The 26,497-nt window shown below is 48.4% G+C and overlaps 1 protein-coding gene across 2 annotated transcripts in view; it reads left to right on the top strand.

Moving 5' to 3' along the window:
• The window catches only part of GRAMD2A (GRAM domain containing 2A), a 63,778-nt gene extending 37,578 nt beyond the window's left edge, over positions 1–26,200 (top strand). Inside the window, exons 2-12 of one of the 2 annotated variants that reach the window (XM_028705412.2) lie at positions 1,592–1,687; positions 3,775–3,835; positions 4,608–4,680; positions 6,623–6,726; positions 10,394–10,492; positions 14,689–14,760; positions 19,338–19,400; positions 20,765–20,921; positions 23,444–23,543; positions 23,654–23,761; positions 25,502–26,200. In XM_028705412.2, coding sequence (XP_028561245.2) covers positions 1,592–1,687; positions 3,775–3,835; positions 4,608–4,680; positions 6,623–6,726; positions 10,394–10,492; positions 14,689–14,760; positions 19,338–19,400; positions 20,765–20,921; positions 23,444–23,543; positions 23,654–23,761; positions 25,502–25,505 — 937 coding nt within the window. In that variant the 3' untranslated portion in view covers positions 25,506–26,200. Of the gene's footprint in view, positions 1–1,591; positions 1,688–3,774; positions 3,836–4,607; positions 4,681–6,622; positions 6,727–10,393; positions 10,493–14,688; positions 14,761–19,337; positions 19,401–20,764; positions 20,922–23,443; positions 23,544–23,653; positions 23,766–25,501 lie in introns of those variants that run through there. The other variant, XM_077918919.1, reaches the window with a different exon arrangement.
• The last annotated feature ends 297 nt before the right edge of the window (positions 26,201–26,497 follow it).

The following is a 26,497-nucleotide window of genomic DNA, read 5'->3' as shown; positions in this document are numbered from 1 at the left end:
GTGTGGCGTGACCACATCCACACCAAACATTATAAAATGATATTATTCCACTTGGGCAGTCATGACGTCCCCCAATGAATCCTGGGAACCGTGGTTTGTTGAAAGTTGTTAGGCGACCCCCTATTCCCCTCACAGAGCTACATTTCCCAGAGTGCCCTGGGAAGAGGGATTCCCAGCCTGGGAACTGTAGTTCTGTTGCAGGGGGGTGGATAAAGGTAAAGGTAAAGGGACCCCTGACCATTAGGTCCAGTCGTGACCGACTCTGAGGTTGCGGCACTCATCTCGCTTTATTGGCCGAGGGAGCCGGCGTACAGCTTCCGGGTCATGTGGCCAGCATGACTAAGGCACTTCTGGCGAACCAGAGCAGTGCACGGAAACACCGTTTACCTTCCTGCCGGAGTGGTACCTATTTATCTACTTGCACTTTGGTGTGCTTTTGAACTGCTAGATTGGCAGGAGCTGGGACCAAGCAACAAGAGCTCACCCCGTCACGGGGATTTGAACTGCCGACCTTCTGATCGGCAAGTCCTAGGCTCAGTGGTTTAACCCACAGCGCCACCCGCTTCCCTTATGGGGTGTGTGGATAGGGGTCTCCTAATAACTCTCAGCACCTTTAACTACCCTGCCCAGGATTCTTTGGGGGAAAGCCATGTCTTTTGAAGTGGTATAACCGTGTGGCCCGCCAGGGGGCTGCATCCAGAACCGTTAGCCACAATTGCATTCCCATACCTATGCCAAAGTTTTGTGCCACAAATCTCAAGTTGCACAGATCCTTGGAATAGTTATTGAGGGAATATCGGATATCAGGCGGGGTTGTAGTTAACGCAGCTGTTGCAGCTGACACCTGACTCTCGGTGTGCCTGTAGGGTTTTACACTCTTTCCAAACAAGTCTTTGCCTTAGTGGCTGGTACATTTTTAGGTACAAGGGGGAACTCCCATTTGCTTGTGTAAGGTGGAGGTGTGTTTACAGGTGGCATGTATGTGGGGGGGGGGGAGAGGTGAGGTGAGGGAGATTCCCTCTCCCCAGGCAAGTATCTTTCTTTCCTAGGCAACAGGAAGACCCTTATTCCCCGTAGCAGAGGGGCAGACCATCTGCCTTGCATGCAGAAGGTCCCCAGAAATTCCCTTCTGATTTATCTCTTTTGTCTGTGTTAACTCTTGGGGTACCTCCAGGTCCCAACATCAAACGATCCCTAGAACTGAGTGTCTGGATTGCATGTGAGAATTGCAGGCGTGTGTGTACACTGCACACTTAGTAATGCATGGCAGGTTTTGTGTCGCTGAACAGAACGTGGGCTTCATTTTGTAACCTTGCTCTCTGTCAAGATCTAGGGATCTAGGCCCTAGTGGTTGTGCATCTGCTTGGCATGCAGAATGTGTCCCAGGCCTCCGTTCCCAGTGGGGTCTGGGGAAGACCCCTGCCTGAAACTGGACAGCTGCCATCCGTCTGCATAGACACTTATGAGCTAGATGGGATAGTGGCTTGGCTGTGTCCTGTGTTATGTGCTACGATCACCACCTAATGGCTGCTTTTTCGCTTGGGATACAACTTGTACTATTCTGTGTCTCCCTCCCCTTCTTTTTCTGCAGCACGAAACCAATGCATGAGAAAGCAGGGCTCATGCACAGCCTGGACAAACTGGAGGCATTACACAAGGAAAAGAGCTTGGATTCTCCAAATGGCAGGTGAGTGCGGTTGCATTTGTTTACGTTTTGCTTTGCTTTTTAAAGGAACTGAGTTCATCTCTCTCCCTCTCTCTCTCTCACCCACACCCACACACCCCACATTGCTTTCCCTTCCCTTTCTGCTGGGATCATATCTAATAGCTACCATCTGGGTGTTTGTAAACTGCGCTCAGTTGATGTTAGGCGTCAATCTGATGTGCTCTTATTTGGGAGAGAGCCGCATTCAAGCGCATGCTTAGGATGACACTTCAGCTGTAAGAAGTCAACACAAAGGGCCGAAATAAGTGTAACTAAGGTCCGTACTTAACCTGAAACTGTTCTTAACCTGAATTGCACGAATGCGATTGGGTATTTAGCTTTTGTATAAATGTTGTGTTTCGTTTTTCCCGTCTAAAGAGCAGCTGCAGGGAGGCAGCACAGGATCAGGACCCTGGCACACAGGGAAGGAGAAATTAATCCTTCTTCCCCATGCTTCATTCCCATTCTGCCCTGCCACCAAAATTGGTCGGCCCTGGGAGGGGAGCCTCTGTAGATCTAATACAGAATATAGGGCTGTCGCTGGCCACTGTTCACAAGGTGTATGTCTGGACCCACATCCTGTGTGTCCACCACCCACATGTTCCCTATGCACACACCCTAGAGATTTAGGATCTTTTGCTGGAGTCAGAATGGGCATTCCTTACTAATGGGTGTTTTTACTCATGACCTTGTGCCTAACAAAGGAGTTCACGCACCAGGAAAGAAAGAACGGTTGGTTTGTTACATGAAATAAAGGAGGCAGAGTACACAGATGCTTCTTTTTGACAGCCTGGTTGCACATAAACAAGCAGGGAGTCATACACTGTACATACACACCTTAGATCTAAAATGGATCCCTAGCTACCCAAATGCCTGGAGAGTAGGCGCAGCAGTCTTCCACAGACCTATGCTAAAGAAGGAAGTGGAAGGGGGAGTGTGTACCTGTCCTGAAGCAAGCGGAATGTAAGTTAGGGGTCAGAGATCTCTGCCTTCCTTGCGAGAGTTATGTGGTCCCCGTTAATATCCTGTAGGCTCCAGCATCTCTCTCACCTGTTCCCTGGTCCAGTGAAGCTGGTGGAGCTTGTGCACTACCCAGCCATGCAAATCTGAAGTTTAAAATACTATCTGGGGCAAATGTAACTACGAAGCGGAGAAGGATCTTCGTGGATGCATGTGTGTCACAACACCTTCATGCCGCTTTTTAAAATTTCCTACAAATTCTTAGTGGCTTGCTATTTTCTTTGACGTGGAAAAGGACACAGCCCTCGTGAGATATGACTAACAGGAAACATACAGATAACCTGTTAGTCATTTCTCACGAGGGTCATGTCCTTTCAACTTCAAACGTGACTTTACTTTTGGGAGGAAGATTCCATTGTCTACGCGGAACCCGATTCTTTCTTACAGGAGGTGATACCGAAACTTTGCCGGCAGAACGTAGGATTAGTGTGCAGTAAGGGTTAGGGGGGCAGAATTAATAACCTGCTTTTTCAGTACAATACTGTCAAACAGAACAAAATGCAGCATAAAAAGGAATGGAAAGCAGAAAGGCGGAACAGCAGCCAAAAGAATTGATTAGGTAAACTGAACATCAGAAACCTGTCCTAAAAGTGGAGGTCTTTTAAAGCCCATCTTAAAAGAACCAAGACCTCTAATTTGGCAGACATCAGTACAGTGGTACCTCGGGTTAAGTACTTAATTCGTTCCGGAGGTCCGTACTTAACCTGAAACTGTTCTTAACCTGAAGCACCACTTTAGCTAATGGGGCCTCCCGCTGCCGCCATGCCGCCGGAGCTTGATTTCTGTTCTTATCCTGAAGCAAAGTTCTTAACCTGAAACACTATTTCTAGGTTAGCGGAGTGTGTAACCTGAAGCGTATGTAACCTGAAGTGTATGTAACCCGAGGTACCACTGTAAGTTGATTATGTTTGCAGACCCCAGAATGCCCTCTTGGCAGCCGCCACCAGCCTAATTGAGTTTTGAGTGGGATCTTGATGAAAGTGCAGGTTGTTTTTGTGCGAGTGTGGCCGTAGGGGTGCCCATCCGTGGAATCTCCCTTTGTCTTCCAGCCTGCACCTGAGTGATGCCATCAAGGAGGAGGAGCTAAAGAAATGCCGCAGCGAAGTCACGGTGAGTCGGGGAGGGGCAGGGTGCTGGTTTCCGGGACTCTGCAGCCACTGCCCTTGGTCAGGGGCAAACCGTCTGGCCGGATTCTGCTTGCTTTTCTCTTATAATCTTTCCTCCCTGCTGGACTGAAAGCAGCCTCTTGCATCCTGGTCCTGCTGCTCCACCTTCTGCTCTTGGCTTAAACTTCACAGGAACTCTGGCCTAGTGACACCTGCTAGATACAGTATTTACCTTTTATGGGCTCTCTCCATGCATGTTTTTATTGTTATTATCACCGACTTCTCTCTTCAGGTGCCCCATGGCGGGGGGCGGGGAGGTGTCTAAATAATTGTTAGGCATTGCAGAAGGAAACAAGCTTTGAGCAGACAGCACAGGAATAGTCACCTTTCCATATAAAGCAGGAACGTTTTCCAGCCCAGGGGCCGCATTCCCTTCGGGGCAACCTGCTGAGGGCCACATGTCAGTGTGGGCGGGCCAGAGACAAAAGGAGGCGGAGCAACAAATGTCAACGTTACCTTTGTGCAGTAGGCTAATGGGTTTTACTTCCCAGCACTTTACTATCTGGACAGTGTGTTCTTTGTCTCTTTTCTGAGCTCTTCATAACGGGTCCTGGGAGGAGGAGGACATGATGAGGAGGATTTAAGTGAAAAGGCTGCAAGAATGGTAAACCTGTGGTCAGACTATTTTGCCCAATATCTGCCTGCTGCCAGTGCACTTGGGCGTGACCTCTTTGATATCCTGAGCTCTTTTTTATGTCTGTTTTTTTTTTGTCTAGCCTCCCAATAAATACAACTCACAGTACCACAAGTTGTTCAAGGACATCCCTACCGAGGAGAGTGTGCTGAAAGGTGAGTGGTAAACATTGCTTAAAGGGAGGAAGCGAATCATAGAGTTGGAGGGTAGTATTGGAGGCTGGCTGCTCTGGCCTGGCGGTTCATTTCTGGATGAGGCTCTCAACAGCCAGAGGCCTGGTTTTGAAAACAGGCTCGTCGGCCATTGGCCGGCAAAATCAGCTGGCTGTATTCCAACTGAAGCCACCTCCTAGAGGGCAACCTTAGCCCAGAGTGTCTACACCAGTTTGGTGTAGTGGTTAAGAGCGGTAGTCTTGTAATCTGGGGAACCAGGTTCGATTCCCTGCTCCTCCACCTGCAGCTGCTGGGTGACCTTGGGCCAGTCACACTTCTCAGCCCCACTCACCTCACAGAGTGTTTGTTGTGGGGGAGGAAGGGAAAGGAGAATGTTAGCCGCTTTGAGACTCCTTAAAGGGAGTGAAAGGCGGGATATCAAATCCAAACTCTTCTTCTTCTTCTAATCCACCTGGTTTTCTGAAGGCCAAACTTGATGCGACACAATAAATGTAATTAGTAATCGCTCGAATGCTTTCTGAAAAGTAAATTTCAGGAGCATCATGGACCTGGATCTTGGAATGGGGGCTTGTGGTTGCCAGCTTCGTTCATCACTGTGTCCCCATTGGAGCCGGGGGAGAACCTCAATTTGCCTTGTGGGTGAGAAAGAAGTTCCAAAGTTCCAAATATCAGGGCTGAGGAAACTTTGGTCCGTGGGCCAGTCTTGACCCATCAGGAACTCCAAGCTGACAGTTGAGGCCATTTCCTCCCAACCACACCCACCTTCCAATCAGCTGGTGTCACTGGGTGGCAACAGCTGATGGGGTGCTGCTTTTCCAGCAAGTCCCCTTGGGGGAATGCAATGGTGAAGCAGACTCTGCCCCATGAGGGAGCTTTTGACAACTGGGTGGGGCCACCCACCTATCAGTCTCCTGATGCCGTCGTGACACCACCCACCTGTCAGAGTAAATCTGCAGTGGCGGGGAAAGATAAAGATCTGATTCCTGCCTCCTGCAGAATAATAACAAGACCTTCCTTAGAACTAACAGAACATCATAAAGTAGTACAGGTGAAACTCGGAAAATTAGAATATTGTGGAAAAGTTCATTTATTTCAGTAATTCAACTTAAAAGGTGAAACTAATATATGATATAGACTCATGTCATTCAAAGCAAGATATGTCAAGCCTTTATTTGTTATAATTGTGATGTTTATGGCGTACAGCTGATGAAAACCCCAAATTAGCAATCTCAGAAAATTAGAATATTAAATGAAATCAGCAAAACAAGGACTGGAAATAGAGAAATATTGGACCTCTGAGAAGTAGAAGCATGCACATGTACTCAGTACTTGGTTTGGGCTCCCTTTGCATCAATTACTGCCTCAATGCGGCGTGGCATGGATGCTATCAGCCTGTGGCACTGTTAAGGTGTTAAGTTGAATTACTGAAATAAATGAACTTTTCCACAATATTCTAATTTTCCGAGTTTCATCTGTAGGCAATGTTTCAAGTTCCCTTCCATTGTGCCTTTTACAGTGGTACCTCGGGTTACATACACTTCAGGTTACATACACTTCAGGTTACAGACTCCGCTAACCCAGAAATAGTACCTCGGGTTAAGAACTTTGCTTCAGGATGAGGACAGAAATCGCGTGGCGGCAGCAGCGGGAGGCTCCATTAAATAGCTAAAGTGATGCTTCAGGTTAAGAACAGTTTCAGGTTAAGAACGGACCTCTGGAACAAATTAAGTATGTAACCAGAGGTACCACTGTATTTTATTTGTAACCCCAGTGGCATATTCCGGATCTCCTTTCATTTATGTACAGCCGCTGCCACCAGCAGGGTGCATTGAATCTTGACTGGGGGCAAACCGCTTTGGGAGGTAATGTCCCCCCCCCCCCCCGCAAAGCACAGCCTTTCACACGATGCCTTTTCTCTTTGCAGTCTGCTCCTGTGCTCTCCAGAGAGACATCCTCATCCAAGGCCGCCTCTACATCTCCCCAAACTGGCTCTGTTTCTATGCAAACCTTTTTGGGAAGGATATCAAGGTGAGTCAGTAAACATGAGCAGACTAAAAGAGGAGCGTGTTCGATGGAGATCAAATGAAGTGGCGACAGTAATAAAAGCCACCCACCAAATGCTTGAGCACAGGGAAGTCTGCCTACTTGCTTTTTCAAACCTGTTGGCCAGTCAAACATTGATTGCAGCATTGGACGTGCCTTCCCCAAGTGTTGGCTCTCAACTGCCGCATCTCAAATGTAGCACAAGTTCCGGGGGAAATCTGGTTCTCTTTCCAGAGCTGTGCTTGGAGCTGCTGGCTGCAGGGGGGTGGGGGAGCCCTTTTAAAAAATAAATATTTATTTTTGATAGCTTTCGAAATTACTACAAATCCATCTGAATTACTTTAATTTAATACAATTTCTTAAAACCAGGTTTCCCACTTCTGTGGCAAACATATGTCCATCTCTTCCTCATGTTGCCACATCTTCTCATCTTTAATTTCCATTTCAGCCATTACTTGTTGTTGTCCATTCTTACAGCAGCCATATTTTCCTCCTCACAGACAGCAGCTCTGTCATCTCTTATAAATACAAAATCCGTTTTCACATGTGCAGTCTTTCATAATCTTCATGCTGTCTCAAACCTAGAGTGCTGGAGGAGTTGAATATTATCTTCATTCTTTGCAGCACATTCAATCTGAGGTCCCAGGGTGCGATGTTTGCCAAATGTTTACATTCCCACTTCCACTGCCCACCCCTTAGATACAGGCCCTTGACCCCACATGGTTTGGGGGCAGAGACTTGCCCTGCCTGTATGCTTGACAGGTGCTCTGAACTTGGGGTGCCCCGTGGGCTTGGCCCTAGAGGCAATCCTGTTCCTCGGCTTCTTTAATTCAGACAGGAGGCCCAACTCTGTCTCTGCTCCGTGCTCAGAACACCACTTGGGTCGCTAGAGGCCACCTCTGCTACCTGAAGACCTAAGCTGAGATTGGCTTTTGGGATGCACACCAGCTTGCCTCTGCCTATAGCTCCAGATTTGGGATCTCACTCGCCTGAGCGTGACTCCCCACTCACCATGGCAAGGTGGACAAGCAAGATGGTTGAACCCAGCTTTCTAAGGTGCAAGGACATCTTATGGAAACAAATGTCGCTTTTTCGTTTTGTTTTAAATCCTCAAAGCAAGCTTTTTTGGAGGCAAGGCCTGTGTCTGTGGCATAAGAGAAACCATAGCTGAATCTGATAACGATGCAGAATTCCTGCTGCTTTCCTTGATTTACAGTTCTGGGGTTATCTGGTAAACACTGCCGTTGATGCGTAACGCTCGTCCATATTTAGAACAGACTTCCTTAAAATGGTGCCGAACGGCTGAATTATTTATATCCTGAGCGCTACCTATTTAAATAAACATGCTCAGGAAGAAGGCTGCTTCCAGCTCCACAACGTTCAGCCCATTTAGCAGGACTCTTCTGTCGTTACATTGCAATTTATCTAACTGCAGCCTTGAACTTTTCCCTCCGACTGTTTATTTTCCGTAGATTGAGGGTCATGTCCACAATCTTCTTTCTCCCTCATGTGCTAGGCACTAAGTAAAGGAGATGGCTTTTCTGCCTTGATGTCAGGAGCCGGAGTCAGGAATAGCTCAGCAATAAAAACAACAACACTGGAGTCTTTCTTCGAAGAAACCCAAACAGCACAGGCCTAGTGATCACACCAGCTCTTCCCAGTAGGTCTTGCCCCAATGAGGCAGTTGTGAAGCCTGAAAGTCCCCACCTTCCCACCGCTCTCTAAGGCTCCTCCCCCAGCAACCTAAGGCTCCATCATCTTGTCTCTCGTTGCTCCTCCCTCTTCATTTCTCTGTGTGTTCTGGGAGACCAGGGGGAAAGGGAGCTGGTCACGGCAGGAGGGGGAGACTCCCTGGCTTCTTCAGCAGCCTGCCTCATCTCTGTCTCCTGGCCCCACTCCTCTCCTGCCTCTGATTCTGCACCGCTCTCTGCCACAGGCTCTTCCTGCTCACGAAACCCTGTTGCCTCTTCAGCTTCCGACACCTCCTTCTTCCAGTCTTCTCCCTCTGACCATACACTTGTCATCCCACCACCAACCCCCTGTCTCTGAGCTTCTTCCCCTGGGGGTTCCCCAGCTAGTGCCTCCCACTACTCCTCTGGATCCAGCCTGCCCATGACACTTGAGAGTCTTCCTAGGCCTATGGGTATGTTTGCTTCATGCCAGTCCCTCTTTTACTGCATGTGTGGTGCTTGCTCTGACCCAGCACCCAGCATAATGACAGCTGTACAAACCCAACGGAGGAGAGAGGGAACCTTGCCCTGGGAAAGACTTGGCCCCTTTCTTGTTCTAAGCTCAGCCGTTTCCCTGGGGCTGATGTGTCACTGCCCTGCACCCTCAGGCTGCTGCAAGGGGCTCCCTGACAACAGCAACACCTGCCGGGGCCCTTTGCCTGCCAGGGCTTCTGTTGTGGGTCCCCAGCAGCTTCATTTGTGGTCACTGTCCTAATTCTTCTCAAACGCAATAGTCTGGAAATTGCACCATTGCAGAGCATTTGGAGTCAGTAATAATAATAATAATAATAATAATAATAATAATAATAATAATGGCCCTGCCATGAAACCTGGCATCCAGCACATGCTTATTTATAGGAATTCTTGGTCCCCCCCCCCAGGATATATAGCAATCTGCCTCTGCACTGGGTCAGACTATTGATCTATCTAGCTCTGGGTCATCTACATCTGCAGCAGCTGTGCAACATTTGGGAAAGGAGCCTTTCTCAGTTCTTCCTGAAATGGGGACCTTCTGCCTGCTCTGCCACTGAGCGATGGTCTTTTCCTGCAGCTTGGAATTACTATAAGAAGTTGCATAACCAGTTTCATCAGAGCCCATGATGGGGCAGAAAACATGTACTGCAGGCAAGAGCAATTATCTGATGCTTCATTTCAGCCTCTGCAGTGCCTTCTGCTTCATCTGTTCACAGCCTGAGTATTTCCAGCCTTTATTGACAGTGAGCAGAATGTGGGTAGGGAAAGCTACTCATGGTTTGTTGTTGTTTTTAAACACCGATGTTTGACTGGCCAATAAGGTTAAAGAAGCAAGTAGACAGACTTTTCTGCTTGCAAGCATTTGATGGGTGGTTTTTTAAAGGTGCCCAGAGTTGTTAGGCAACCCCCATATCCCCCTCACAAAGCTACAATTCCCATACTGGTTTTAACAGCCACTCCCTCTTCCCAGGGAACTCTGGGAATTGTAGTTCTCTGAGGGGTCTCCTCACAACTCCCAGCAACCTTAACAAACCACAGTTCCCAGGATTCTTTGGGAGAAGCCACAAATATTTAAAGACTTTCGGATGGCAGGAGCAGTGGAATGAACTCCCTCAGAAGAAGTTGGATGGCCATCTGCCGTGGGTGCTTTAGTTGAGATTCCTGCCTTGCAGGGGGTTGGACTAGATGACCATCGGGTCCCTTCCAACTCTACAGTTCTGTGATGCTAGGAAAGCGACAGGAAATGGCTTTAAATGCATAGTGCAAATGGGGTCTTACTTCCAGTTGCGCAAGCCTCCTCTCGTGGCTTGTTTGCAGACTGAATATGGTTAGGACTTGGGTGATGATTCTGCAACCAGAAATTAATGACCCAGGGAGCTATCCTGTGTGATCCCATGACTTCTGCTCTTGGCTCATGCACAAACTACATCCATTCTTCTCCGTCTCAGGTTGTCATTCCTGTTGTCTCTGTCCAGCTGATAAAAAAGCACAAAACGGCTCGCCTGTTGCCGAATGGACTTGCTATCACCACCAATGCCAGCCGAAAGGTAAGTGAAGCAGGCAAAGATCTGTACTATTTGAGGTCAAAGCTGTGAACATTTTCACCTATAAATACTTGGCCTTTTAGACACTACAGCAATAAATCTGCTGTATTTGGAGTTGCCAGGGTGCGTGTGTCAGGGACATTAAAATGCCCATGTGCAGATATCCCATGTAATCTGCACCTAGGAATGTACGGAGTTGCCTTATGGCCCCGCCCACCCCAGGCCCGCAGCTTCTGATAGGTTACTCCCAAGGGAATGTGGCCCTTGACAGAAACTGGCTTAAGGAATGGGAGCTTGTGACATTCCAGGCATTGTTGTGTTCCAGCACCTATCAGACCCAGCCTTCATGACCGACAGCTAGGGATGATGGGAGTCGTAGTCCAACAACCTCTGGAAAGCCACAGATCAGCCTCCCTGGCTTTGAGCCTTGGGTCTGCAGGACCTCTCCACATTTCCACCCAGCCCTTCAGAACTCCCCCGGTGCAAATCGTGTCCCTGTATGCTGTTGGGTTCAGTCCCAGCCTGCCCTCTTCATGGGTTACGTCAACTCGGAAAGGAACGGGAAGTTGCTGGTTGTTTCAGCAGAGTCTAGTAGGCTCCACGTCAGCGGCTAGCAGGTTCTAGTACACTTGAGGCACCCATTGACTTTTGCTGGTGAAAGCTTATGATGCAAATAAATCTGTTCGCCTTAGATGTGTCATGCAATTCCCCCCCACTTCATGTCCTTGGCATTTAGGTCTGGAGGCAATGATTTCCCACTCAGTACTTATACTGTATATGTTTTTTGTTTGTGTGTAAAAACCTGCTGCGTTGTTAATTATTATCTAGTGCCCTTTACTCCTTGTGTCACATCGGGGATGGAGAGCCCGTGCCTCCCTGGATGTTGACTCATCAGCCCCAAGCAGCATGGCCCAACTGCCCAAGGATGAATCGAGCTGTAATCCAGCTTCTGGAAGGGCCACAGCCTGCCCATCCCTGCCCCACATGGAAGGATTGCCAGCCCTTCTGCGGTCACTGTTTCCTCGCCTTTAGTTCTTCTACTGCACCCTCTTTTTGCAGGCGGATGGTCCTCCTTACATCGCCTTGATATCGATGCTTCCTCAAATCTTGTGCCATGTTGAGTTCAGTTGGTATCTTGTTTGAGAGGAGGGAGCTGGAGCTCCCATCTTCAGCCTGTTCATGTACAATGTACCCGCCTGCTCCCTGTGGCCAAGTGCGGTACTAGTTTTGCCACCCTTTCTTGGACAGGGTGTGTGTGAGAAGGGTGCTCAGAGCACAGAAGGCAGGGGAAAAGGCAGATGGAACTACTACAAATGTGGCATCCTTCTCCGGTGAGAGCAGGCGCTCACAATGTTTATTCGTTTAAAACAGGCTTGGGACTCCCAACGCCCACCAGCCCCTGACAGCATCAGGGATTTGGGGAACTGTAGTACTACAGCTAGGGACGCGGGTGGCGCTGTGGGTAAAAGCCTCAGCGCCTAGGGCTTGCCGATCAGAAGGTCGGCGGTTCGAATCCACACGGCAGGGTGCGCTCCCGTTGCTCGGTCCCAGCGCCTGCCAACCTAGCAGTTCGAAAGCACCCCCAGGTGCAAGTAGATAAATAGGGACCGCTTACCAGCGGGAAGGTAAACGGCGTTCCGTGTGCTGCGCTGGCTCGCCAGATGCAGCTTTGTCACGCTGGCCACGTGACCCGGAAGTGTCTCCGGACAGCGCTGGCCCCCAGCCTCTTGAGTGAGATGGGCGCACAACCCCAGAGTCTGTCAAGACTGGCCCGTACGGGCAGAGGTACCTTTACCTTTACCTTTAGTACTACAGCTGGGGCAGGGAGCTTGGATGTAACCTTCGACGCCTCCCTTTCCATGGAGGTGCAGATTGCAGCCACAGCAAAGGTGGCATTTTTCCATCTCCGCCACATTAAGCAGTTGGTCCCTTACCTTTCTCACCCTGACCTAGCCACAGTGATCCATGCGACGGTCACCTCCAGGCTGGATTATTGTAACTCACTCTACACGGGGCTGCCCTTGAAGCTGACCCAGAAACTCCAGCGGGTGCAGAATGCCGCGGCGAGGCTCCTTATGGGGTCCTTGCCACGGGATCACATTCATCCAGTGCTTTACCAACTGCACTGACTCCCAGTGGAGTACAGGGTCAGGTTTAAGGTGCTGGTTTCGACCTTTAAAGCCCTATGCGGCCTAGGGCCCACGTACCTATGGGACCGCCTATCCTGGTATGCCCTGCGGAGGACCGTAAGGTCCACAAATGACAACACTCTGGAGGTCCCAAGTCGCAAGGTGGTTATATCGGTCTCAAGTAGGGCCAGGGCCTTTTCAGTACTGGCCCCGACTTGGTGGAACGCTCTGTCACAAGAGACCAGGGCCCTTGCGGGACTTGACATCTTTCCTCAGGGCCTGTAAGACAGAGCTGTTCTGCCTGGCCTTTGGTTTGGACTCAGTCTGACCCTTATATTTCCCTCCCCTTACAGTTTTGATCTATGGGCTACTTTTAAAATGAGGCTGCATTTTAAATTGCATTCTAACCTGCATTTTAAATTGGTTCCCCCCACCATTATGTTTTTATTGTAATTTTACTGGTGTTAGCCGCCCTGAGCCCAACTCTGGCCAGGGAGGGTGGTGTATAAATAAAAATTATTATTATTATTATTCCTCCAAATGTTCCTGAACTGTCTGTGCTTTCTGAGGTTCATGGGAGTTGTAGTCCACCTACATCTGGAGGACCAGAGGTTCCCCATGCCGGCCATACAACATCTGGCGGGACACAGGTTCCCCATCCCTGGTTTTAAAACATTCTAACCCTGCCTTTCGATTAAGAAAAAGTTAGGTTTTGTGGCAACAGCTTATGATTCAGAATAAATAACATGAAACAATGTCCATAAAATTGCACAGCAACTTGAGCACAGGAAATGAAGGATACGCCTCTGGTTGAAACCCTAGAAGAGCAGGGGTGGATGGAATGTGGTTTTTCGAACTAGGCATGTTCACCACGGCTAAATGAACTTTTGCTATTTTGGCAGCCGCCTGATGGGTTTTCCAAAACTGAAACCCATGAAACTCTACCAGATGCATGCGTGGCTTCCATTTCAAGCCACCCATTGCGGACGGGCTGCTGGCATTTCAGAAAGAGGCCCTAGGAGGCCTGGCGTAATGCAGCCTTGCTAGGTAGGGCCTTGGCCTTCTGGAGGCTTGCTGGGTCTGCTGGAGTCTCATCGCAGGCTCAGTGAGCCCTGGTGATGGCCTTGCAGGGCAGCTGGTTACCACGGTCCCTTGGGGGTAGGTGATGAAGGTGGCAGGTAGTCATGGGCCTATTGCTACTTGGGTTGTTGTGAGGATAAAATAGAGGGGAGCACGTTCCCTGAGCTCCCTGTGCGAAAGGCACCATTAAAAATAGAATAAATAAGGTCTTCTCTCCACCAGAGCACTATGACAACACTTTAGCCCAGGGGTCAGCAAACTTTTTCAGCAGGGGGCCGGTCCACTGTCCCTCAGACCTTGTGTGGGGGTCGGACTATATTTTGAAGGGGGGGAAATGAACGAATTCCTATGCCCCACAAATAACGCAGAGATGCATTTTAAATAAAAGCACACATTCTACTCATGTAAAAACACGCTGATTCCTGGACCGTCTGTGGGCCGGATTTAGAAGGCGACTGGGCCAGATCCGGCCCCCGGACCTTAGTTTGCCTACCCGTGCTTTAACCTGTCATGGCTTTCCCCCAGAGAATCCTGGGAAGTGTAGTTTGTTAAGGGTGCTGAGAGTTGTTAGGACTCAATGAGAAACCATTCCCAGAGTTCTTTGGGAAGAGGGATTGATTATTAAGGCACTCTGGGAATTGTAGGTATGCAAGGGGAATAGGGAGTCCCCTAACAACTCTCAGCATCCTTAACAAACTACACCTTCCAGGATTCTGTGGGGGAAGCCACGACGGGTCAAAGTGATATCATAACGCTTGAAATGTTTGGGTTGCATATGGCCTGTATAAAAGGTTCTATGAAGCCTCTGAAGCTTGCAGGCTTACCAGTTCTTTGCAAGTGCCCTCTGAAGGGGGCATGTTCATATCCGTGTGTGTGTCTTTGTCTTTCAACATGCAAATGCTGAATCAGCTTGGCCAGCTGCCGTGCTTCAAACTTTGCTGATTATTCACCATGATTATTCACTGCTCCTGATTTTTGTTTTGTTTCCAGTACATCTTCGTGTCCCTGATCTCTAGAGACAGTGTGTACGATGTGCTGCGGAGAGTCTGCACCCACTTGCAGGTACTTCCACTCCCTCCCTGACAGCCCTCATGGTATCACTTAAAAGAATTGGTCAGCTGCTCTCAGCAAGAGGGTCAAAAGATCCAGGCTATGGAGGAGCTTGCTTTTAAAAGCCTGTCCATTGCGATGGTCCTTGGGGGTCCTTCCATTATTCTTATTATACCATACCTTAAAAAAACCAAAAACCATTTCTGTTATTTGATGTTTTTGGATTTACAGAGTTACTGTATATTCTGAATTGTGGTATTGTCGTTAATTTGATTTCGCAAGCAACAATTTTGTAAAAACTTAAAAAGCAAAATCAATGTTTTGTTATAAATGTTATATAGGATTCAAAAAGTTACAGGATTTGAAAATAAAAGGAGAGATTACTGAGTAGGGATCACTTACTGCATGTCATTATAGCCATGGGGTTTTAAAAAAATCTTACACATGAGTTTCCACATTAATGGCTTCCCCAAAACTGTTGCCCAAGGTGAGTTGCCTCTGTCTAATAGAAGGGCTAGCTTTGAAAGCATGGCACTTAATCGGTTAAGCAGAGCTGGGGACCCTGTTGCCACAGGACACCTTCCATTATCACTAACCATTATCCACACTGAATGGGAGTCCAACAAAGATTTGAAGGGCCAACTAAAGGCTGTTTTTGTCTATTTGCCACTCCTCGTAAGTTTGCATTTGTGAGCCATGTGCGTACGAGGCAGCTATCTCTCTCCATCCTGGGAAAAAGTGGGGATCACTTTGCAGAAGCAAAAACAACTATTTTAAAACTCGGGTTTTATCCCAAGACTCTTCCCCCACTTCCCTCTCACGATACCCAGAGAGGAACACACAGAGTCCTGTAATCTTGAGAGAGAATCAGGAGTTGGTGGCGATGGCATCTTGCGGGATGCCTTAACAACCCAATGTTTGGGTTGCACTGGCCTGAAGGTCTGCTTTCGGTAGGTAACTAGGCAATTAACGCTCTAAAAGCCTGTCTGATTTGTCTGGAGTACATTTCGTTCCTTGCTCGGCCGGCAGAAAGAGAGGGGGCCATTTGGCTAACATTTTGTCCTTCCCTCCTTGCTTCTTAGCCGGCCTGTCTCTCAAACGGGCACTGTGCCATTTCTTCACTTCACAATCAGTAGTCATAGGACGTGAATTAGATAACTCTCGTCACAAGCTTCAGCTGGATCTATTTCTGGCCGGTGTTGTGGCAGAGGAGCAGATCCTCTTACTGGGATCTTAGGATCAGCCCCCTGCCCTGAGCTCCTCCCAAGCAGTCCTAGGGTGTTTTTGTTCAGGGGAAACTCTCCTTTTGTTTGTCTGAAAACCTTTTGTTTTGAGGTTTTCTTGAAATACAGCCAGGCCTTTCATGACTACAAAAGCATGCTAGCTGGGCGACAGAATGCACGGGAGACACTTTAAAAGGCCTTCTGAAGGACAAATATTACTTTTCCAACTTTACCCTTGATGGCCATATGAGTGCATGGAGTTGCTTTGCACCAAAGTCATGTTGTAAACAAAATCTGCCCTTTTTCCCTTATGGGGTATCCAAGAGCCTGTATAGAGTCCTTACGTTAGGTTCCCTATTGGTAGGAGAAAATAACAGAGACCAACCAGAGAATATTGCAGCTAGTAAGCCTGATCTTTATTAAAGCTGTTGCAACAGGGTGCTCCCCTCACATGCAGGAGGACGGAGGAGGACCCAGAACCAAGGTGTGCCTGCCCTTATATAGACATTTTAAATTCCCTGCCCTGGAGCTCAAGACCACGCCTCCATACATCATACCTACATCACAAAAAAGGCGGTCTACAACAGAAATTTGAATGTTGTTGTTTTTCTTGTCTGCCATGTTATCTGATAATGCCTTATCTGATTGCCTTTCCTGGTAGTCTGGCCATTCCTTTGAAATGGTGATTTCCCAATTCCTGAGACAATGGGAAGGTTCCCTGACCCCCTCCCTCCTTGCAGAGAAAACATTTGGTCAGTTTGGGAGTCAAAATGGTTTCAGGACGGTCTTCCTGTGCTGCTCCAGACATGGGGTCCACATATCTATGTTTGTGCTTGGTTGGTACATTTATGAACATTTATTATATATATAAGACCTTAAATTTATTATTTTGTTTACAACAGTCAAACCACCGGACCACCTTTGGCCCCACCTACACCACCCATTTAAAGCACATGACTCCCCCCCCCCAAAAAATCTTGGGAGCTGTAGTTTGCTAAGGGTGCTGCGTATTGCAGCTCTGTGAGGGGCAAATTACAGTTCCAGGGATTATTTGGGGGAAGCCAGGTGCTTTCAATTCATGGTGTGGATGGAACTGCAGGGCTGTGTGTGGCAGTGGTTCTGTGGGGTCTTACGAAAAGGGCTTTCCAATTCTCTGGTCCTCCTAACTAAGGAATGGGGAACCCTTTTCAGCCATTTTTTGCCTCGTGGACATTCGGGGGGGCATAGGAGCCAATTCCTAGGAGGTCCCTTTGGGCCCCCCAATAAAAGATTTGAGGGGGTTGCCCCCCAAGTTAATTGCCATAGCCATTCAAATGGTTTGTGTGGCCAGAGGCAGAAGTGGGTGGAGCAACCAATTCATTGCAGCACCTTGTAGAGCCGCCAAGCACTGCAGCTACAGGAATAAGTCAGATTTCGGCTCACACACGCCCTCTCTCCAGAGGCATAGCTCAAGGATCCATGTCAGCCAGGAAACAGCGCTCAGGAAAGTCATGGTGCAGGGCTGCGAGAGGTGTGGCCAGTGAAGGGTGTTTGTGATCTGAGGAGAGCCCTGAGGGCCACCTGGAGAGGCCTGGAGGGCCACATTTGGTCATCTTGCTGAGGTTTCCCCCACTCCTGGAGTTGCATGTGCTCTGCCCCTGAGCTATGGACCTCTCAGTTCAGGAGCTCAGCATGGCTTTCTTTCAATTATTTCTTACTGGATTTTTGGTGCAATAATACAGAGACCAGTTAAAAGACAAAAAGTATAACTCAAAACAAAGGCAACTTTCCATGACTTTCTCTTAAGAAACAACGAGGACTTTGGTCAAGCCTGCTAGATACTGTGCCATGAAATAGTTTGTGCCCCTCATTTGAGCTAGACAGGACCGTTCTGAATTTACCGGTCCTACTCAATGATACGCCTGGGAATTAAATCAGCATTTGAGGTGGTTGCATCTGGTGCATGTGTGGAATGGCAGCTTTGAGAGGGGGGTGATTTTGGGCAGGGAAATAGGACAGAGGGAAAAGTCAACCCTCCCTCCCTCTCTCTGGTCCTGATCTGGATCAGCTCTCCCTGGTTGCTAATTTTGAAAAGAAGGGCAATAATGAGAGATATGATGTCGAGGTTTATATCACAAGACAGAAGTACTGTTTTGGGGGGACAGGGGGCGGGCGGGTGTGGGAGACTCCCTGGTCCTGAATGGGGTAACTGTGCCCCCCGAAGGACCAGGTGCGCAGCCTGGGAGTCATTCTGGACTCACAGCTGTCCATGGAGGTGCAGGTTAATTCTGTGTCCAGGGCGGCTGTCTACCAGCTCCACCTGGTATGCAGGCTAAGACCCTACCTGCCTGCAGACTGTCTCGCCAGAGTGGTGCGTGCTCTGGTTATCTCCCGCTTGGACTACTGCAATGCACTCTACGTGGGGCTACCTTTGAAGGTGACCCGGAAACTGCAATTAATCCAGAATGTGACAGGTAGACTGGTGACTGGGAGTGGCCGCCGGGACCACATAACACCAGTCCTGAGAGATCTGCATTGGCTCCCAGTACGTTTCTGAGCACTATTCAAAGTGATGGTGCTGACCTTTAAAGCCCTAAACAGCCTCGGTCCAGTATACCTGAAGCAGCGTCTCCACCCCCATCGTTCAGCCTGGACACTGAGATCCAGCGCCGAGGGCCTTCTGGTGGTTCCCTCATTGCGAGAAGTGAGGTTACAGGGAACCAGACAGAGGGCCTTCTCGGTAGTGGCACCCACCCTGTGGAACACCCTCCCTTCAGATGTGAAGGAAATAAGCAGTTATCCTATCTTTAAAAGACATCTGAAGGCAGCCCTGTTTAGGGAAGTTTTTAATATTTAATGCTGTACTGTTTTTAACATTTGATTGGGAGCCGCCCAGAGTGGCTGGGGAAACTCAGCCAGATGGGCGGGGTATAAATAAATTATTATTATTATTATTATTATTATTATTATTATTATTATTATTATTATTATTTCATTGCAGCTAGAGAACTAGCAGTGTTAACTCGCGCTGCTTTCTGGGCCAGGTTTATTACATACACAATATAGTCTGTAGGCGCAGCACAGCCTTGAGTGCTGAAGGGGAACGATGCTGGTATTTTCCCAATGTGGCTAATAGTTAAAATGCTACGAGTCTTAAGAGAGAGATTTGGGGTTAGGTCATGACAAGAATCTTACAGTCCCTGAGAACTGGTGATGCAGTACAGGCTGCTCAGTCAGCTCTTGGGGACAGAGGGAGTCACTGAAGCTTCAGGATCCAACCCACGAGGAACTGCCCTTCAGTTGGTTTGCACGTCCTTCCAGAGACCCTTAAAGCGAGTGGCGCCTCCGTAGAGAAACTCACCTGTTAATGCCTCATTCTCTCTGCAGGTCTCAAGCAAAAAGAGCCTGAGCTTGAAGGAACTGACTGAAGAGCCTGACACGGTTTCACTGGTAAGATGTTCTCTTGAATCCCCACTACGGTGATGAGCTCCCGTTGCTCTGTCCCAGCTCCTGCCAACCTAGCAGCTCGAAAGCACGCCAGTGCAAGTAGATAAATAGGTACCACTACAGTGGGAAGGTAAACGGCCTTTCCATGCGCTCTGGCTTCCGTCACAGTGATCCGTTGCACCAGAAGCTGTTTAATCATGCTGACCACATGACCTGGAAAGCTGTCTGTGGACAAACGCCGGCTCCCTCAGCCTGAAAGCAAGATGAGCTCTGCACCCCATAGTCGCCTTTGACGCGACTTAACCGTCCAGAGATCCTCTACCTCAGGGGTCAGCAACCTTTTTCAGCAGTGGGCCGGTCCACTGTCCCTCAGACCATGTGGTGGGCCAGACAATTTTTTTAGGGGGGGGGGAATGAACGAATTCCTATGCCCCACAAATAACCCAGAGATGCATTTTAAATAAAAGCACACATTCTACTCATGTAAAATCACACTGATTCCCAGACCGTCCATGAGCCAGATTGAGAAGGCGTTTGGGCCGCATCCGGCCCACGGACCTTAGGTTGCCTACCCCTGCTCTACCTTTACCTAGGTCCAAACCATACCATACCATGATATATACTATTAAGACATACTATCTGGATATAGTAAGAATATTTAGGATGGTATTCAATGCTAGTCCTATTCAGAAAAGACCCACCGAAGTTAGTGAACAAGCCTATCTTAGCTCCATTAATTTCAATGGGTCTGCTCTTGAGTAGGACCAACATGGGATTATGACCCATTCTGTCTGGGTATGCTGTATATATACGTTATGAGTTGTATCCAATGCAGTGCTAAGTTAAATATACTGAGTTGTATCCAGCATTAGTATTACTCGGCGTAGAATCATTGAAATAAACGGGCATAATTAACAGAGACGTATTGATTTCAGTGGGTCTCCTTTGAGTAGAATTTTAGTTGGCTGCAACCCAATTAGCAGCATACTTGTTTTGCACAGGTGAGCCTGCCGATTGCTGCTATCTCTTAACCACATTTATTGGCATAAATAATAACTACTAAAGCCGGGCCTCTATGCCTGGCTAACTGCGTTGCCTCAAAGTACTGAAGGGCACCTTCTTTAAGGGATTGAATTTGGGACTACCTGCATGCAAAACTGGTGCTCTGCCACTGAGCGATGACTTCTCCCCAGAGGAGAAGCCTCCCAATGTCCAGGAGGGGGCAGTGTTGCACTGGGAAGAACTAGCCTAGCAGCCTTTGTTGACAAACCTCTTGCTGTGTTAGCTGTGCCTGTAGGTTGACACTGCAGTGAAAGATCGTGGCTCCTTCCTGCAACCAGCTAACCTGCTTTCCATGCCTTCCACAGGAGGTGATTGTCCCAGAAGTGAAGTGGAGGAAGGGCTCACCGGCTTCGTTGTCCCTGGCCCTCCCAGATGCAGGCTTCCAGTGCATCCACCGGGCATCTATCAGCAGCCTCAGCACAAAGGAGAGCTCTTGTAACTCGGAGGAGCCCCTAGTTTCAGGTACGGGGCAGCAGGAGTCTGGGGAAAGCCCCTTGGTGCCGCTGCATGTTTTTTGTCTGGCACCTGCGCACTCTCTTTTTTTATTTATATTTATTCAAAATTATAACAAGACATATTATCCAAAAACATATCATCCTTGTCCCCCCCATTTTTCCCCCTCCCCCCTCCCACACAAAACCCACCCCACCCCACCCCTCGGCTTCCCTCAGTTCCAGTCTTTGGTTTCTCTAAGAATGCTGTTTTCTGCATGTTACAAAGTTGTATAAGATCCTCAAACTATTTAGCTGATTATTATCAAGAAAAAGTTTGTGAATGTTTATTCCAAACCTGCCAAGGAGTCCAGTTCGCTTTGTTGCGTCTTCAGACACTTTGTAAAGGGTTCCCATTCATCCTTAAAGTCACAGTTATCCTTGTCCCGTAGCTTATATGTCAGTTTTGCCAGTTCTGCATAGTCCATCAATTTTTCTTGCCATGATTCTTTAGTTGGGGTTTCTTCATTCTTCCATCCTTGTGCTACCAGAACTCTCGTGGCCGTTGTCGCATACATGAAGATGTTTTTCAGCTTTTTTGGCAGGTCTTTCCCTACAATCCCCAACAAAAATGGCTCTGGTTTATTAACAAATGTTAAATGGAACATTTTCTTCAATTCGTTGTCTATCATTTCCCAATTTTTTTTAATTACCTTACAATCCCAGCACATATGATAAAATGTCCCCTCCTTTTCCTTACACTTCCAACATATATTTGAACTAGTTTTGTACATTTTCCCTAACTGCACTGGTGTTGTGTACCATCTGTACATCATCTTCATGTAATTCTCCTTCAATAGGGAACAATCTGCGGACTCTCAGGCAGAGCTTCCTTTGCCCCGCCTGATCTAACAGCTGTCCTGGCAGCAGCACCGACTGTTCAGCTGTCCCAAGGACATAAGCTGCATCTCAATTGCCCCATGTAATCTCCGTCATGCCAGCCGCCCCATCACGTCCCTCCTGAGTGCATCCATGTGTCGGCTGTGCACAGATGGCCATGCTCTTTGTTCATGCTCTTCTTTTCCATTTCGCTTCAGACGCCCGGGGCAGTTCATCCCGTCAGCGGCCGCATGGATGCAAACAAACACCATTTCCTTCTCAGAATTCTTGTACGAAACTTTGTTTTAGAGGGCGGGTTGTTACTATCCAAAAACATATAGCCTTCATGTGGGACTTATTTGCGCTTTCTGAAGCCCTAGTGACCTTTGCCCGACAGTAGGGACGGCTGCCATCTCTTTGCTGCTGGGTAGCCCACAAAGCAGCCTTTTCCACCAGGGCAGAAGCGCCAGTTGCAAATAGGAGTTTCTACCCAGGCGCAAATGCAGTAGTCGGCTTTAAGTCTCTGTGCTGTGTTCTCAGTTGTGTGTAGCTGAGCTGCAAATGCACCCCTTGGATCCACCAGGAGCTGTGCACTCAGTATTGTGGGCCCAATTTTATGCAACCCCCTTTTATTGTTATAGGTAGCTTTTTAAATTTCATCTCTAAAATATTTTTGTCCCGTGTCCATGTCGTTCTAAGGAAAGCAGCAAGGCAGTATTAACTGCTTGTTGAAGGAGGTGCGCTGCGGCAACGAAAATTCAAATATTTGCTAGCACATTTTGATTGGCTTTTTAATATTCTGGTCCTGCATATATAAGCAAATCCTTGTCTGAAAGATAGGATTTAATCTAATTAATCTCTACCTTCTGTATCGCTCAATGTGTAACCAAAACCATGCGATGGGTATTCTAACCGCTGCTTTACCCAATCTTTAATTTGGTGAACCTCCACACACATCCATGCGTGTGTGAAACTAGCCCACTGGTGGACTGCTTGCGATTTCATTTGGCTATAGTTAAAAAAAAAATCTGAAAAGAAACCTCTCTTCGAAAGCACACCAGTGCAAGTAGATAAATAGGTACTGCTGTGGCAGGAAAGTAAATGGCATTTCCATGCACTCTGGTTTCTGTCATGGTGTCCCATTGCACCAGAAGCGGCTTAGTCTTGCTGGCCATATGACCAAGAAGGCTGTCTATGGACAAACGCCGACTCCCTCGGTCTGAAAGTGAGATGAGCGCCACAACCCCATAATCGCTTTTGACTGGACGTAACTGTCCAGGGGTCCTTTACCTTTTACCTTACTATTATTCAACAAAAATATTTCCCCAGATCTCAAGTGTCTCCTAACCTTCCAAAGCAGATGTTGCAGGGGCTTAGAAGGCATAAAGGTTGGAGAGAATAGCCCTATTGGGCTAGGGCAGAGATGGTGAGTTTTTGCCCTGTCCCCACATCAGATGTTGCTGAACTACAACTCCCATCATCCTAGGCCATGCTTGCTGGGGCTGATGGGAATTGTAGTCCAACAACCTGGAGGGCTAAAATTTTCCCCAGCACTGTGCTAGCAGATGCCCACTCACACTGCGTTGGATCTCACCCTGTATATGTGTGTGTGTGTTTGCATTATATATAGTTTTAATATTCGAGTGCCTGATGCCTTTTATATTCTTATTCCAGAAAGTGCAATAAACACTGAAGAGGAGTTGGAGGTGGAGCAGAGCTACCAAGCAGAGTTGAGGCCATCTGATTATCAGCTGCTGAAAATCTTCATTGTCTTGTAAGCCTGCAGGCACGCGCCCCCCCCCCCCCAATTCCTGTCCTATCTCCGGGTTGGTTTTCTGACACTGAGCTCAACGGTGCCTCTCCGTTTTGTCTTTGCTTCCTCAGGATCTGCCTCCTGGTGGTCTCCTCCTCCTACCTGGCTTTTCGCATCTTCCGCCTGGAGCAGCAGCTCTGCTCTTTGAACCGGGACTATCTCTCGCGTGTGCCCCGGAGGTAGGAGAGCCTTCCGAAGCCCAGCGAGTGTCTGCAGAGGAGCCCTTTCTCGGGGTCTGGAAGATGGGATGGATAACCTTCTGTTCTCATTATGCCAGTATTGAAAGATGCCCTTGGTCGCCACATGAGGCAGGGATGGGGACCCTGCAGGGGTGGTCTCGATGCTTTTGGACTTCAGCTGCCATCATGCATGGCCAGTGGTCAGGGATGAGGGGAGATGAAGTCCAGCGACAGGTCTGGAGGACCCCGCAGGCTTTCTATTTCTGCTATAAGCAAAGGTTCAGCATTGCTTAATGCAGCTTGTGTAAAAAGGTAAAGGTAAAGGGACCCCTGACCATTAGGTCCAGTCGTGACCGACTCTGGGGTTGCGGTGCTCATCTTGCTTTATTGGCCGAGGGAGCCGGCGTACAGCTTCCGGGTCATGTGGCCAGCATGACTAAGCCGCTTCTGGCGAACCAGAGCAGTGCACGGAAACGCCGTTTACCTTCCCGCCAGAGTGGTACCTATTTATCTACTTGCACTTTGACGTGCTTTCGAACTGCTAGGTTGGCAGGAGCAGGGACTGAGCAACGGGAGCTCACCCCGTCACGGAGATTCGAACCGCCGACCTTCTGATCGGCAAGTCCTAGGCTCTGTGGTTTAACCCACAGCGCCACCCATGCCCTTCTCTCTTTTTTAAGGGCCGATTGACACCAGCTTTAGTGGCGGCAAAGCATGGCCTGTGGCCAGTGTTACTACTACTACTACTACTACTACTACTACTACTAGTTGGTGACTTGTGGAAGCCCCATGTTGGGCAAAAGATCCCTGCATTGCAGTGGGTTGGACTATATGGCCCTTGCGGTCCCTTCCAACTCTACAATTCTATGATTCTGTTCTTCTGCTTAGACTGCTTCTAAAAATCCCAATTCTGCAGTTAGAATATCCCAGTCCTTGGCTGGAATAAATTGTGCACATTTCAATGAATGTTTACTTGATTCCTGCTCCTGCCACTGCCAAAAGGCAATTCTGCATCTGGACTTGTTTCCTTTTATGGACTGGGATGTGGGTGGTATCATATTCCTCGAGGTGGGAGCACAGATGTTAGGCATGGACAAAGACTTGAGTTGTACTGAGTTGAGATGATTACTGGAATTTCCCTCTCCCCCCCCCCCCCAAGTGAGCTTTGGTTCCCTTAAATGTATATCATTAATTGCCTTAAAAAGGTCCTTTGACTTCTTGAGTAATTAACCCTGGAACTTTCGTTTAATGCACATTTGTCCATGCCGGACTGGTCCAAAATATTTTTGCTGCAGAGGTGGAGCAGCAAATTGTGACATATCTCCCCTGTTCCCACTCCCGAGTTAAGGTGCAGAGAAGTCAAGGCCAGTCAAGTTGGTACCTTTTAGATATTGCTGTTGTCTTGTGGTCTTGCAAACCACCTTGATTTTGCTCTGAAATGAAGGGCTGTGTACAAATAACTGAAGTAAATAAGCAAGTGATGCCATAGGCACCTCTTCCTTCTTCGTAGCAGTAAAAATGCAATAGTAAAAAATTAAGTAACTTACAGCTTGATGCCTTTTCATGGTGGCTCGCATCAGCTTCATTAAGCAGACACTTCACTCTGCCTAATATTAGGGCCGGCCCCGAACACACACAAACAAGGAGCTGCATTAAATCAGGAGATTGTGGGGCAGTCAGGTTTCCCATAGGATTGGTTCGGAGCCTGCTAACAATGGCCTCTTTGTCTGTTTCTGACAGGTGACTGTGGGCTCAATAAAGACAACAATGGAGAAAACAGCGCCCTCAAACATAGATCTGTGCTGCGTCCAAGGAGTTAACACGACTGCTGTGAAGCCAGAGCAAATGAGCCCCATGCTCTGTGCTCCTCCTGGACCAAAGCTCTCTGCTTCCAGTGGCGAAATCTAGAAGTGCTTTCTTGCCGTCAGCAACCCATTGGGACGCTTGGCCAACAGTAGCCCATGCAGCAGCTTCCAGATGTTGTTGGGCGATGACGTCCATCGTCCCTGGCTGTTGGCAGGAGTCCGGCAACATCTAGAGGGGACTGTGCGGCTGCCGAACTGGCTGTACATGGGCAGCAGTGGTGCTTGTGAGAGTTTCCAAGGGTTGCCAGTGCAATAGTGTCTCCATTGATGGTGTCTCTGGCCATACCTTCCAAAGGCTCTTCAGCCACTGAAGACGTTGGGTAGCTTGCTCTCTAGAGCGGCAAGAAAATTTGGAACTGCAGGGCTTCCTCTGAGGCTCCCCTTTGTATTTCAAAACTGCAATGTCTTCCCGGGGCTTTGCTCCAGAAGGGCTGACTGTTACCACCAGCTAACTGTTGTGGCTGGTCCTCTTTCGCATCCTAATGCATCCTAGCAAGGTCTGAAGAAGTAGCTGGGTTCTCTTCTAGGAGGACTCTGGACTGCTGCTAGCTCTCGCTGCTTTCTTTCCCCTGGAGGAAAGGGGTACCAGGAGAAAGCTGGTGTTGGATTTTTTTGCTGCAGTGAAAAGCTCTGCCTTGGAAGGAAGACGGAAGTACCTTTGCCCAGGGCAGTGAAATCATCTCCATTAGAATCCATCTTCTTGCACTAACAGGATTCCTGTTGTACAGGGAATGCTGCTGGAGCAATTTTTGTGGCCCTGCAAAATTACTGTAACCGCTGCAGCAACGTTCAGCTAAGGGACCCTGTGAACTGCCAGGCAGGCCCTGAACACTCATGGAAAGACGCCACGGGTATGCACTTTCTGGGGACA

Source organism: Podarcis muralis, chromosome 14 (genome assembly GCF_964188315.1).
Source record: "Podarcis muralis chromosome 14, rPodMur119.hap1.1, whole genome shotgun sequence".
Taxonomy (NCBI): Eukaryota; Metazoa; Chordata; class Lepidosauria; order Squamata; family Lacertidae; genus Podarcis; species Podarcis muralis.
The sequence above is the reverse complement of the archived record's forward strand: the minus strand, read 5'-3'. Positions and strand labels throughout refer to the sequence as shown.